The sequence below is a fragment of the Camelus ferus genome, chromosome 21 (genome assembly GCF_009834535.1).
Source record: "Camelus ferus isolate YT-003-E chromosome 21, BCGSAC_Cfer_1.0, whole genome shotgun sequence".
Lineage (NCBI taxonomy): Eukaryota > Metazoa > Chordata > Mammalia > Artiodactyla > Camelidae > Camelus > Camelus ferus.
The window spans coordinates 16560299-16572342 of NC_045716.1; the positions used below are offsets into that span (position 1 = coordinate 16560299).

Genomic DNA, 12044 nt, shown 5'->3' on the forward strand with positions numbered 1-12044 from the left:
ATTATCTAACTTGCATAAGATCCCACAGATAGTAAGTGGCTATTGAAAACTAGTCTAAATCAATAAATTCATGCCGAACTCTTAGGTTATTTTCGGTAGATAACTGTAGCTATTAATGGATAGTGGTGGGTGATGGTTAGTTATCGCTCCACGACTTCATGACCAGTGTATGAAAGCAAGACCACTGTACATAAAATGAAAGCCAACTGTGCCATATTTATTTAGGCAAATAGTTGTTGACAAGCCGGTGCAAAATATTAATACAGCTGGTTCTGTGATCTCAGTAAAGGCCTAATGCTTTATGCTCTGACTATAACTTGTAAGAAAGTTTCACTCAGTCATTAATATTCTGAGGTGTGATTCTGATACCCTTGTAGTTGGTATCAGGCAATAAGAAATCTCCAAATCAAGGCCTGGGATCAAGCCACAGGAGCCATCTGAGAGCTAATTACATTTTTATAACTTTTCTATGGAATGGGTGTGTCTCCAGTAAAAATGACCTGAGGGTCATTACTGTAACTGGAGGAAACCGATTACTTAGCGGACAAACCCACATGTCAAACCTCATTTCTAACACGCTTTGCTAATTGGCAGAGTGTCTGGTGTTGCTCTCTGCGCGGACAGCGGGGACACCTACGGCAGCCATCTCTGGAGTGTGGCCTTTTTTAAAAAGCCTGCTGACCACCACCGGGATTAGGACAAATAGCTGAAGCTAACTCTTCCACGGTGTCACCCTGCAGTGATTACAAACCAGCTGGAATTTTTCGTTTCATTGTTTGGATTCCTTATTTTGTGTTTGTCTTGGCCCAACTGGAATATAAACTCCACGAGAGGAACTTGCCTTCTTGTTTCACTGGATTCCAAAACCTATGATGGTCTATGGCACATGGCGAGTGTTTAATAAATATACTTTTAATTTGTTGAATAAATAAGTGAGCAAGAGGAGACGCTGTCAAGGCCAGTGTTTTCTATCTCAGCTGCCATCTTGTGAAGTCGAGGCAGCCTGGAGACGGGATTCCCTGGTCTTTGACTGCAGTTTGCCTGTGAGGGGCCCTGATGGGGAGTTAAGCCGGGGCAGTTGAGGTGGGAACTTGAACATAAGAATGAAGGTAGCTGTTATTAGGAGAACTTACAGAAAGGAGACGTTAGAAGATAAAGGGTTGGAAGGTTTTAATAGACAAGTGCGCCTTCTGTGCACGTGCTTGACACAACTGACATCGTAATTCTACATTGTTTTGGCCATCTTACAGTCTGACATGGCTTGTTGTTTAATTAATGACTAATATGAGTGAAAACCTTAAGGCACCACCAGGGAGTGATTCAACTGTGTTTGGAAAGAGCTGTCATTTCTGGAGTTACAGCTTAATACATAAATAATAATAATAGTAATAGTAGTAGTAATAATAATAATATATTCTTTAGAATTTTCTTCATCTGTCATTTGGACCACTGAGGAGTATTTCATATTAACTAACCATAGAGTCATTTTCCATAATGTATCGTATATTAAGTTATGTCAGGTTAAAAAAAAATGCATACTTCAACGCAGCATGAGGAAACCACTCTTTCATTTTCTGCTAAGACATAAGCAATGAGTGGACTTTCTTTAGTTCACATAGAAGTGGGTTAAGTTAGGGAAATGGTAGATGCCAAACTGTTACATTCTCTGCCCACACTTGAGAATGAATCTTGATTTTAAGGAACCATGTTTGGGGGATCCTGGGGAGGTGAGAATTTCAGTTCTAGAACTGACCTGATTTTTCCACTGAATTTTCTTATATTCCACTAAGGGTTTTCAAGATCAATTATAAACCCCAATCTCTCATGATCCATGTATCAGTAACAGACTCCACTGATCTCAAGTTTTAAATGAGCAGCCAACAAGAAGGCTTTTCCAGGCTTCAACCAAATCAACTGCCCTCAATGGGTCCAGCACAGTGAACACACACCCTCTGGGCTCCCTTCCTTCCTCAGCCTCTGCTGGGGTTCTGTCCACGTGACTCTGATCTCAGCCACAGGCAAGAACTCAGAGGCGCTCTTTTCTTCCTTTGCTGTTCAGATCCAGCTGCCTGTACACTCCAGCTGCTGGGTCTCACTGCTAAGTGTTTTATAAACGTTTATTTATCTTTAATGGGTATTTATTACATTTTAGAGGCCAACAGAGGGCATGTCCTTTTTACTCCTGTGGAGACAAGCTTTGTGATGTTTCTTCAGAAAGCAGCAGCCTGATGCTCACTCCTTCCCACAGTCAGCAGGGGGCGTCTGCAACACAGATTTCAGTTGGAATGAATTTAAGTTGGATTGTCCTTGACATGGGACATGCTGGAATATCTCTTTTGGAAATGTGTTGTAAAACCCCTGTCCTTTACTTCCCAACATTGCTCAATCTTGTATTTCTTCTTGACTGTCTCCGACACATGTCCAACCACAGGACTGGCCTTCGCCTCGGGGCTACTTCTATTTCTTTTAACTGAGTCCTGATAAATCTTGATCTCATAATGGATTCCGATCAGACTGTTAGTGGTTGTAATTACCCTCCCTGCCTCTTCTCATCAGAACGTGTCCTATCTGCGGTGAGGCAGAATGAGCATACTCAGTTTGAGCTCCCTCTTGTCTGTTTCCAACCTCTCTGACAGACAGACAGAGAATTCAGTTGGACTCCTTGCAATCATTCAGTGGCTTCCCTTCTTCCCAGTTAGCTACATCAGAGACATCCTAGTCCTCAATGACTTATTTTGTGCCTCACCCCAATATCTCACCCAACCACTCCAAAGTGCAGTTTTACTATAACCTAGAAATTCAATTCATTCGTTCATTTATTGATTCATCAACTTATATAGTAAATCTTTATTGAAAGGACTTTATCCGTAGTTGGTTATGGATAAATTTTACTTAAATATAATTGTATTTTTAAAAATTCTGCTCTGTTTTTGTTTTAGTGATTGCTTGAACTGTTTTCCACACTTGTTTGTCTTAAGGTAATAACTTTCACTCAATTCACCCATTAGCCGGAAGGACCGAGATGGCCCAGAGCTGTTTGAAAGTATGCCCACACAGGGCACAGATTTAAAATTGTACAGCCCTATAATTATTCAAACTCTTTTCAGTTTGAAATCACTAATGTGAGTCATCCAGTGAAAGGATTATCTTCCTCTGAACCCTTAATTAAAATTTCACCGAGGCATTTCCAATGATTTTATTTCAAAACAAGTTTTTCTTTGTAAAACCAAAGGATGACAAGGTTGGGGGTGAGCTGAGAAGAGATAAGGATCACTTCTTGTTAACAAGCATTAATGTAATGTAACCAGGAAGACTGCCTGGTGGGCGGTCAAATAGAGCCAGGGACTGAGCTGAAATCATAAACACATTAGGAAGTTTTATTATCTGGGTGGAATTGTTTTTGACATAAATGAATGTCAGATACATTCAAATCTACTTTTTAACGGGAAAAATAAAATGGTAGGTTTGAGCTTTTGTTTTATTTGGTTTTCCATTTGTTTGTTTTCATTCCCACAATTGCATGTGTTGCTATGATGCAGAGGAAGCAGAGACGGGGAATGAAGCAGCATTCCAGTAACTCTGAAAGAGAAAAACAAACGTAGTAACACTGTTTATTACTACAAAATGAGTAAAACGTTTCAAGTGGTTGGGACTTCAGCATCAGTCAACTCTTCAGCTTTTAGACTTTTACTATCTTATAAGAAGGGAGACAGTAATCTTATTCATTCTCTGTGTTCTCTCAAACTCCTAATTCAACCAAATGGACTTCCTGACTTATGTACCATAACATTTTAATGTCCTATAATTTGAACCTATGCTAAACCATAGAAAGAAGTATTTTCCAAAGCACTGCTTTTCCTTTCTCCCTTCCATCCCCAGGGCAAACATGAGGAGAAGAGTAACGTGAAGTTCTGGTATGCTGCTCTACCCTGAGGAAGTGGAATACGATTTTCTATAGGCAATTTTATAAATAGTAGCTGATTTCTAGATGATCTCACAGAAAAACAACTTAAATAGTGATACAGATAAAATTATACTAGGGTTCTGATTTATTCTGGTTTGAAAAGGCTTTTGTGGGATGTCTTTTTGAGAATTTAATCAGAATTTAGAGACACCATTTTTATGGGAAAATGCATCCTATAAAAGTTAGCAAAAGAAAAATGGGAAACAGATTGAGCTTGTCAGCTAAGATGCCACCTTTTCACATAGAGAGTCTTTGAAGGCATCTTTCAATAGTTTCACCTCATTTTTGTTTTCATACCAATTTTGCTGAAGGCTGTGTACAGCTCAGAGGTTCCTCCATCATCCGTCCCTCCCTCAGGAAGGGGAGGCAGAGTGAGCAGGCTTCATCCAACACGGCTTTCTGCACCCCTTAATCACACTTTACGCTCAGGCTGCACAGAACCACTTCCACGTCCCTTCAAGCAATATGCACGTTCTTCTCTTTCTACTTAGAAATCCCATCCTTTTCCTGTCCATTTGGCTAAAAGCTGTTCCACCCTTGCCTCTTCTGAGAAGCCCCCTGACTCACCCTTTTGGACACCGGGGTCCTCCACCAGTGCTCTGTTGCTCTCTGGGCATCGTCTTCTTGAGCAGCTGCTTGTGATTGTTTGCAAGTTTGAGGGTATAAGCACCTTGCAGGCAAGGACCAAACCCTGTGAGTGTGTGGTGTGTTTACTGTGCACTAACGACACAGTAAACGTGACCGAGGAGGAAAGTAGTAACGAATAAATGAAGTTTAAAAATGCTCAACCCCTTCATTCAAATGGCTTCTTCATGTCCAACTTGCTCTTTCCTTAGGAATCAATTACAAATATCTCTCTGCCTTTTTATAAAAGCAAGTGGCTCAAATGGAGCAAAAGAGTAAAAGGATAAAGAAACAGAACTTGAGAGGGGGAGAAAAAGGCAAAACAAAAATCTAAAGAATCAACTGAAAATACAAGCATAGAGAAACATTCATAAAACAGATCATCTTTATCTAAATATTGCTGAGTGAACTATTGGGTCAAGGTTGAAACTCAGACAGTTGCTTCATGCCTTCCCCTTATAGGAAGGAGGTGCGGGGCATATGGAGCTAGGAGAGGTATTAGGGATGAAGTTCTTCAAGGCCTGGGTGTCCTGGTGGAAAAGATCGCCCTGGTGTTTCTGGCTGCAGCACTGCACCCTAGCCAGCAGAGGGTGACTACACGTAATTGCCTGCATCCCTCCCTCTGCACCCCCATGTTGTTTTCTGCATCCTTCAGATAAATATAAAATCGGTAATTCCCGTCTTCAGAGGTAGAATATAGGAGGCGGTGGGTGTTTGAATTCTTAGCAACATGTGAGAAATTTCTGGATGTTTTAATATGGTACTCCAAGCAAGGGAACTCAGCTTGAATTCGGCTGGGAAAAATGACCATGCAGTTAGAACTGACTTTGAAGAAGTGGTGTGATACGGCAAATGCTGTTCGAAGTGACTCACATGCGTGAGCACATCTCATCATCACAACAAGTTCTGTGAGGATGTACTATTTTATCAGTCTCAATTTCTGGGCAAAAAGCCCTAAATGTTAGATAGTTTAAGCATCTTGAGGAGCCTGGAGTCAAAGTGACACGTACTCTTGTTCTCATGGTTTGTATAAGTTCCCTCAGTAGAACAGTCTCAGTGCCAACCATAACGTTGTGCTCAGCTGCATTTGCTCTCCTGTAGCGTGGTAGCTGAGTTGGCTTTATCTGGAGAAAAAAAGGAACAGAAGAGGGAAGAAATGAAAAGGAAGAGACATTGACTAATTCTAAGTCATAGTTTCAAAAATCACCCTCATCATACGTACCTATGACACAGTTCAACACTTACTTTTAAAGTTATACAATATATTTCCTTAACTTTTCTCTTTAATACCCATAATTGCTAATCTTATGCATTTTATGTATTTAAATTGTCTCATCACTGTCTCGTGTGAACGGATGAGGAAAGTGTGTTTACGGTGGCAGAACCCTATCTGGCCACAACATGGATCCTATCACAGTTCTTGAAAACTTTGGCTTTGATCAGCATTGACTGGGAGATGAATGTTAGCAGCTGCGTGAGGAACAAAAATTAAGATATTTTTAGTTCACTCTGGCAAATATTTTTGAATGTTGACTATGCTGCCAAGCCTTGTGCTATGCATAGGAGTTAAAAGGTATTTAAGACTCAATTCTTACCTGCAAAGAGATCTTATATCCAGTTTGGAAAACAGACACATAAATCAATAACCATAACACAGTATGATAAATCCTATCTCAAAAGCACGTGTAAAGTACCAGAGTGACAGTGAAAGGTCAGCTTTCTGGATCTGCCAGGATACAGTGGCTTGTCTTGTGGATTAATGTTTAGGATTGGCTTGGTGCTTTTTGAGTTCAGACTCGTGATAAAATAATGGGTAACTTAGCAGATTAGTTTTCAAATCTGAAAACAGTTGCACCCTAGGATGGAGGAGTGCCCGGAATTCTGACCACATCTATTCACTAAAATGTTGAAGACAGAAAGGAGTAGCATAATGCTGCTATAACCAGTCCATTGGTAATTAATATGCATCTATGGAAGGCTTACTGCTTGTAAGATACTACAACAGCCATTGTGGAACAGTGGGCAAGGGGTTGGAAAAAAAATCAAATCCATCCAAAAGAAGAACATTTTATAGAAAAGCAACCATCAATTTTATAGCTGGAAATGACTGAAGAAAACATCTAGGTTAGCCCTGTCAGTTTATAGATGAAGAAACTGAGGTCTGCCAATAAAACATGATCACTTTTTCAAATATCACATCGAATTAATGGCAGAGCTGGGAGCAGAGCCCTCAGAAGACTGGCAGACAATGCAGTGAGTTCCACCTGTGAACGCAAGTCAGGCAGCCTGGGGGTCTGGTCCCATGTCCGTCACATACTGGCCCTGGTTATCTTAAGTCAGTTACTTGAGTTTTCTATCATTAAATTCTTCATTTGTAAAATGGGAATAATATGATAGAATTCCCCATATATAATGTGAAAGAATGCACACAAAATAACAATTAGGATTAAAATGAGGTACTGCCTATGAGCCAGGGACAGAAGGAAAACTTGACAACTGCTGTTAGAGCTCACGTGTCGCAATTTCTACATTAGTTTTCTTTCTGCCACGACCGTGAAATGGAGTTTTGTTCATTTTTCTTTCTCTGACACAGAAAGAAAATCTCTTTCTTGGATCTTTATGCTCATGGAGTGCTCTTGTTTCTCCTTACACCTCCTCCTGCAGGGCCAAGGAGATCAAGCTCAAGTTGGGGATTCTCCTCCAGAAGCCAGAGTCTGCTGTTGACCTTGTCATTCCGTACAACAGCGAGAAGCCGGAGAAGCCAGCCAGGCCCCAGAGGTGAGTCATCATTGCGGATTCCACCCTTCTCCCCTAGAGGATGGCTATTTTTAAAGGGCACAGACGCCCTCCCCCTTCAGTTACTCATTGAAGATCATAAGCGTCCTCAGGGAGTTGCTCTGTACATAGGATTTTTTTTTAACTCTCCTGTATATGGAGCAAAATATTGTTTACTGGCAGGATACTTACAAAATATAGGGCCCTTGTGATATGCTTGGAGAGACAGACCATATCTTATAAAATGGTACCATCCATTTCATCCGTCATTTACGCTACAGAAGTGCGGTGGAAAATACCTGTTCACTTGCTGCCCTTGGGCCAGGTAACCATTGTGATCCCTGGATGCCCACCTGAGAAGAAAGTATCCAAGGCTGCTTCCTCAGCAGGGAGAAACAAGTGGGAGCATTTCCCTCAAGAAATGGCTCGGATCAAGGCAGAAAGTTCACAGCTGATAGTTTCTTCTCCAAGATACTGTCCCTTCAGGGGTCAGCAGAGGAACAGAAGGCTGGTCCTTGAAGGAGAAGTGAATACTTGACAAGATGCTTCTACTTAATGCACATCAAGCACTTTTTCCCCCCGATCCATACGTTGCTATTCCTGACAGTCCCCTCTTCGCGTTTCCCCCACACCCTTCTATCCACGTAGGCTGTGGGGAAGCTGTAATTCCAAAGATCGAGATGTTATGGCAGTAAATCCAGCCCACAATTTTGCACTGATTAACTTAATGACACTACTCATAGCGTTCACAGTGTTTACCATCGCTCTGCTTCCTACACAGCCTGTCACTGCGTCCCTGTGTCACAGCCTAGACAAATACACCCGACCTTCCCCTTTAAAACAGAGACACTCCTAAAAATCAAGACGAGAAAGTGGGAAGACAAAAAGCCAAATGTGCTCAGACTCCTTCACTCTGCTACCTTAAGGCTTTGAGGAGATCACAGAAGTGTGGTTAAAAAGACAGGAATCCCTTTTAACCTCCATTTCTTTTTAAATCTAACGTTTGTATCAGTTGGCTGATCTTTTTCTCCAAATGACCTTCATATTAATACAGCCGGGTTAGTTGGGAGATAGAGAGACGGACTATTCCTTTTAAATCTTTTTTCATCAACCTAAGTGGATATGTTCATTCTCCTCCTTTTATTACTTCAAAGTGAACCCACACCGGAAGTGAGACATAATTGAGTTTTCTGCATTGAGAAAAGGGAAGCTAATTCACTGTGGAGCGGCGGGCACCAGGCACTGGTCGGGAATAGGAACCACATTTCATTAAAGCAAAAGATCAAAAAGTTTATTTATTTTGAAATAAACAGCGTGGCAGTTACTGCTCTGTTGGAATTAACTTAAAAGAATAAACATAGTGCTACATTTCCTGCTTTGATTCTCTGCTTTAATATCGCACCCAGACACTAGAACTATTTGGCTTAACAGGGATTCAGAGAGAAGTAGTTTTGGAAGAAAAGCTGGGGCTGACATTTATTAGATTATTTTCTACTCTTGTCTTCCATCCCCTTTCCGCTTCCCCAACTTTGAATTGTTTTGGAAAAAAATCTTATCCCTAGAGAATATTTGTGTCCCTACTACATTTTTAACAGTGATCACCATAAAGGTTTCCCATCCTTTTCCACACCCCTCAACCCCATCTCACCTCTTCATAATTGGCAAATTTCCATGCCTTTTAACTAGAAGACTGTGTTCTGCATGAGCTCAATTGATCTCTCTTCTCCCCACATTAAAGTTCCTCTGTATTTTTTACCCACATCCTTCTCAAGGACAAGGAAATAAACCTCAGAGGAGAAAACAGACCTTCCCCAAGCTAAAGGTATTTTTAACTCCTCTCATCTTTAAAAAAAAAAAAAAAAAAAAAGAATCCCCCTTTAAAAAGAAAAGCATCTTCTACTTTAAAAATATATTTTTATTCTTCTCTTTAGAAGAAAAATGAACCAATAAAAAAAGTAGGAAAAAGTTGCCTCTATCCCGGCTGCCCAAAGCCAGCTTCTGTGACCATTTTAGTGTTCTTAATTGCTCGTTTCCCCTCTGGACTCTTTCCTTAGGAACAAATAATTATCCATGTTCCACTATGAAAAACATCCTCCCAGCCCCTCACCCCATCTACTCCTGTTTTTTCCTCTTGCTTTCATTGGTTACCTCTAGAAATGGAAAGTAGCTGCTTTCAGTTTCTTCTTTAATTCCTTTCATCAGGTTGAAACCTTACTCCCTCACTGAAACTATCGCTAAGGGCTCACGCCTGACTCATGGGCAGCTTTGGACTCGGCTCACCAGTTGGTCTCCTTAAAACTTTCTTCTTTAACTTCTAACCTTGAATCCTCCCCCTGCCTTCTCTCTCTAAGGGCTCCCGCTTTTGCCCACCCTCTGTATGTGAGCATTCTCTAAGGCCCTACTGTAGGTCTCCATAATGAACAATAAACATGTTATAAAACTGCATAGATTTAGTAATAAGCATTATCACAGGTTATAATATAATCGATTGCAAAATGCTCAGGAGCTGATGTAGACATTTTTAATAGTTTCTTTTCTCCCTGTTGATGTCACTAATGTTTAACTACATTTTTGTTGTTGTTTTGCCACGTTGTAACTCTGGAATGACCTCCATGCATAAACCGTCCTTAGCCTGTGCGCAGGGAGGGCTGTTACGTAGGGCTGTCCTACATGCACTCTGACCTGGTAAACTGCAGAGCGAGCCTTGCTGTGAGGAGGAAAGGTGGATGCACAATGACTGGCCCACAGATAGACATTGAAAAGCGGCAGGTGTGTTTGTCTGCATCTCCATCGATGGTGCCCAGGTCGCCGTTGGCCGTGGGATGAGGGCTCAATAAATGTCCATGGACTTGAGTCTGGCCATGAGCAGATGCACTGCAGGAGAGGAAGAGGGACCTGAGCAGGCACTCAAGTGCATTAAATAAATTGGATTTCACTTTCCTTGTGAAGAGCAAGACCATGTGAGAACATTATCAAGAGTTTAAATATTTGCCAGGGAGTGTGTAATTAAAAAAAAAGAAGAAGAAAGAAAATAAAGGAGAAAACCACTGATGCTGTCACACTTTCCCGTGGTTACAGCTAGCAGGTGCCAGAGTTGCTTATAGTGGTAGTTCTGATTCACGGTGCTAACATTTTTGTACTCTACGTTTTGGGTTATTTGTGGCTTTCATCAACTGACTAACTCTGGACAAACTGAACCATTATTAATTCACATATTAGTCTGACATGCACATTTCGGGGTGGATCCAGGCTTCAGGGAATGCGCCACTGGACAGGGTGGAATGGGGAAAGTTCTCCGTGACTGACAAGCTCTTATTACCTCTAGGCAGTGAGTGCATCACCGCCATGTAAGAAATTCAACAAGTAGGTGTGGTGAGAGAACAGTAAAGGGAGAGAGCACTTCCAGCTGAGATTGTCACTCCCTGGAGCAGGGGGCTCGTACAGTGACCGTTGTAAAACACACATTTAATCATCTCTATGCATGTTTATTTTGCCTTTCATTTGGACTGGCTCCCTCCCTTTCTCCACACCCTCACACAGAAACCCCGTGCCCGCTCTCTGTGGTCAGCAATGACCTTGCAAACCAGGATACGTATTGGTCATTTAGATCTGCATCTCTCTTGTTTCAAAGAAGTCAGACTTAATGGCAAATTCTAAGAATCAGGACAGGATGAACCTGTGGCACTTCCTAGGCTTGTAATCAGAATGCTGGGCTTCGTGTTGTGGGGGATGTGTCCTGCTTGACTGCGTCCTTGAATCAATTTGGACTAACATTACCCTCAAGCGGGCTCTGCCTATGTCCTTTGCGCGAATTTAATCTCGGCTGTGATGTGCTGCTCATACTGTCCATTAGCCTGGTTCTAACAAGACCATTTGGGGCAAACTGCATCTGGTAACACGCTTAAGCTGGGTGCACCTGCTCCTGTCATTTCTTCTTCCTGTGTCCCTCTGCACTAACCAGAGGAAATGTGGCCAGTAAGGTGATTTCATTTTATGAGAATCTTTATAAAATCGGAGAAGAGATTCAGTCTTCCCCTTGCTTTGTTTCCTTTGTCCAGTTGTTGAATGTCTTGTTGTTTCTGTCAACAATCAGTAAAGACTTGGTGGGTGTCATCTGCAAAACATTGAACCTACTGTAGTGAAGAAATTAAGATGTGTAAAGCTGTGTGCTGAAAATGTTGGTACAAAATAGTATATACATAGGAAAAGGTCTCAGCATGGGGCAATATAGAAGAGCCAAAAGGAGTTACTGACCTCTAAAAGATAGCTGCTTTCCTGGTTAGAAATAAAATCAGGTAGGAAAATACAAGGACATCCCTGTAACCCCTTCTTCATGTCACCTCTCCTCCTGATGCTTTATACTAATGAGAAGAAAACGGGAAGAGAGAAGGTAGTTCATGCATTAAAAATAAATTTCCAAATGTGCTTGTAAAATGGTTGCTTCTACATAAAATTTTGTTTAGAAACTAAAAAAAAATTTTCAAGGAATTAGTGTTGAGTTTTTGATCAAGGATACTTTTATCTCTAGCCAGGAAAATGAAATCACTTGATACCATTTTTTTCGCTAGGTTTGTTACTCTCATTTTTGGCATGTTTTAACCTTCAAATGGTAAAAACATAAAACTTTATGAAAAATCATATAATTAAGACTCAAAGTCTGGATATGTTCTGTCATGAGGAA

At 41.1% G+C, this 12044-nt stretch overlaps 1 protein-coding gene across 1 annotated transcript in view; it reads left to right on the forward strand.

Annotated features, from left to right (window-relative positions):
• Nucleotides 1-12044, forward strand: part of RGS5 (regulator of G protein signaling 5) — a 43505-nt gene that overhangs the window by 16295 nt on the left and 15166 nt on the right. Inside the window, exon 2 of the mRNA XM_032463843.1 lies at nt 7253-7366. Coding sequence (XP_032319734.1) covers nt 7253-7366 — 114 coding nt within the window. The remainder of the gene's footprint in view (nt 1-7252; nt 7367-12044) is intronic.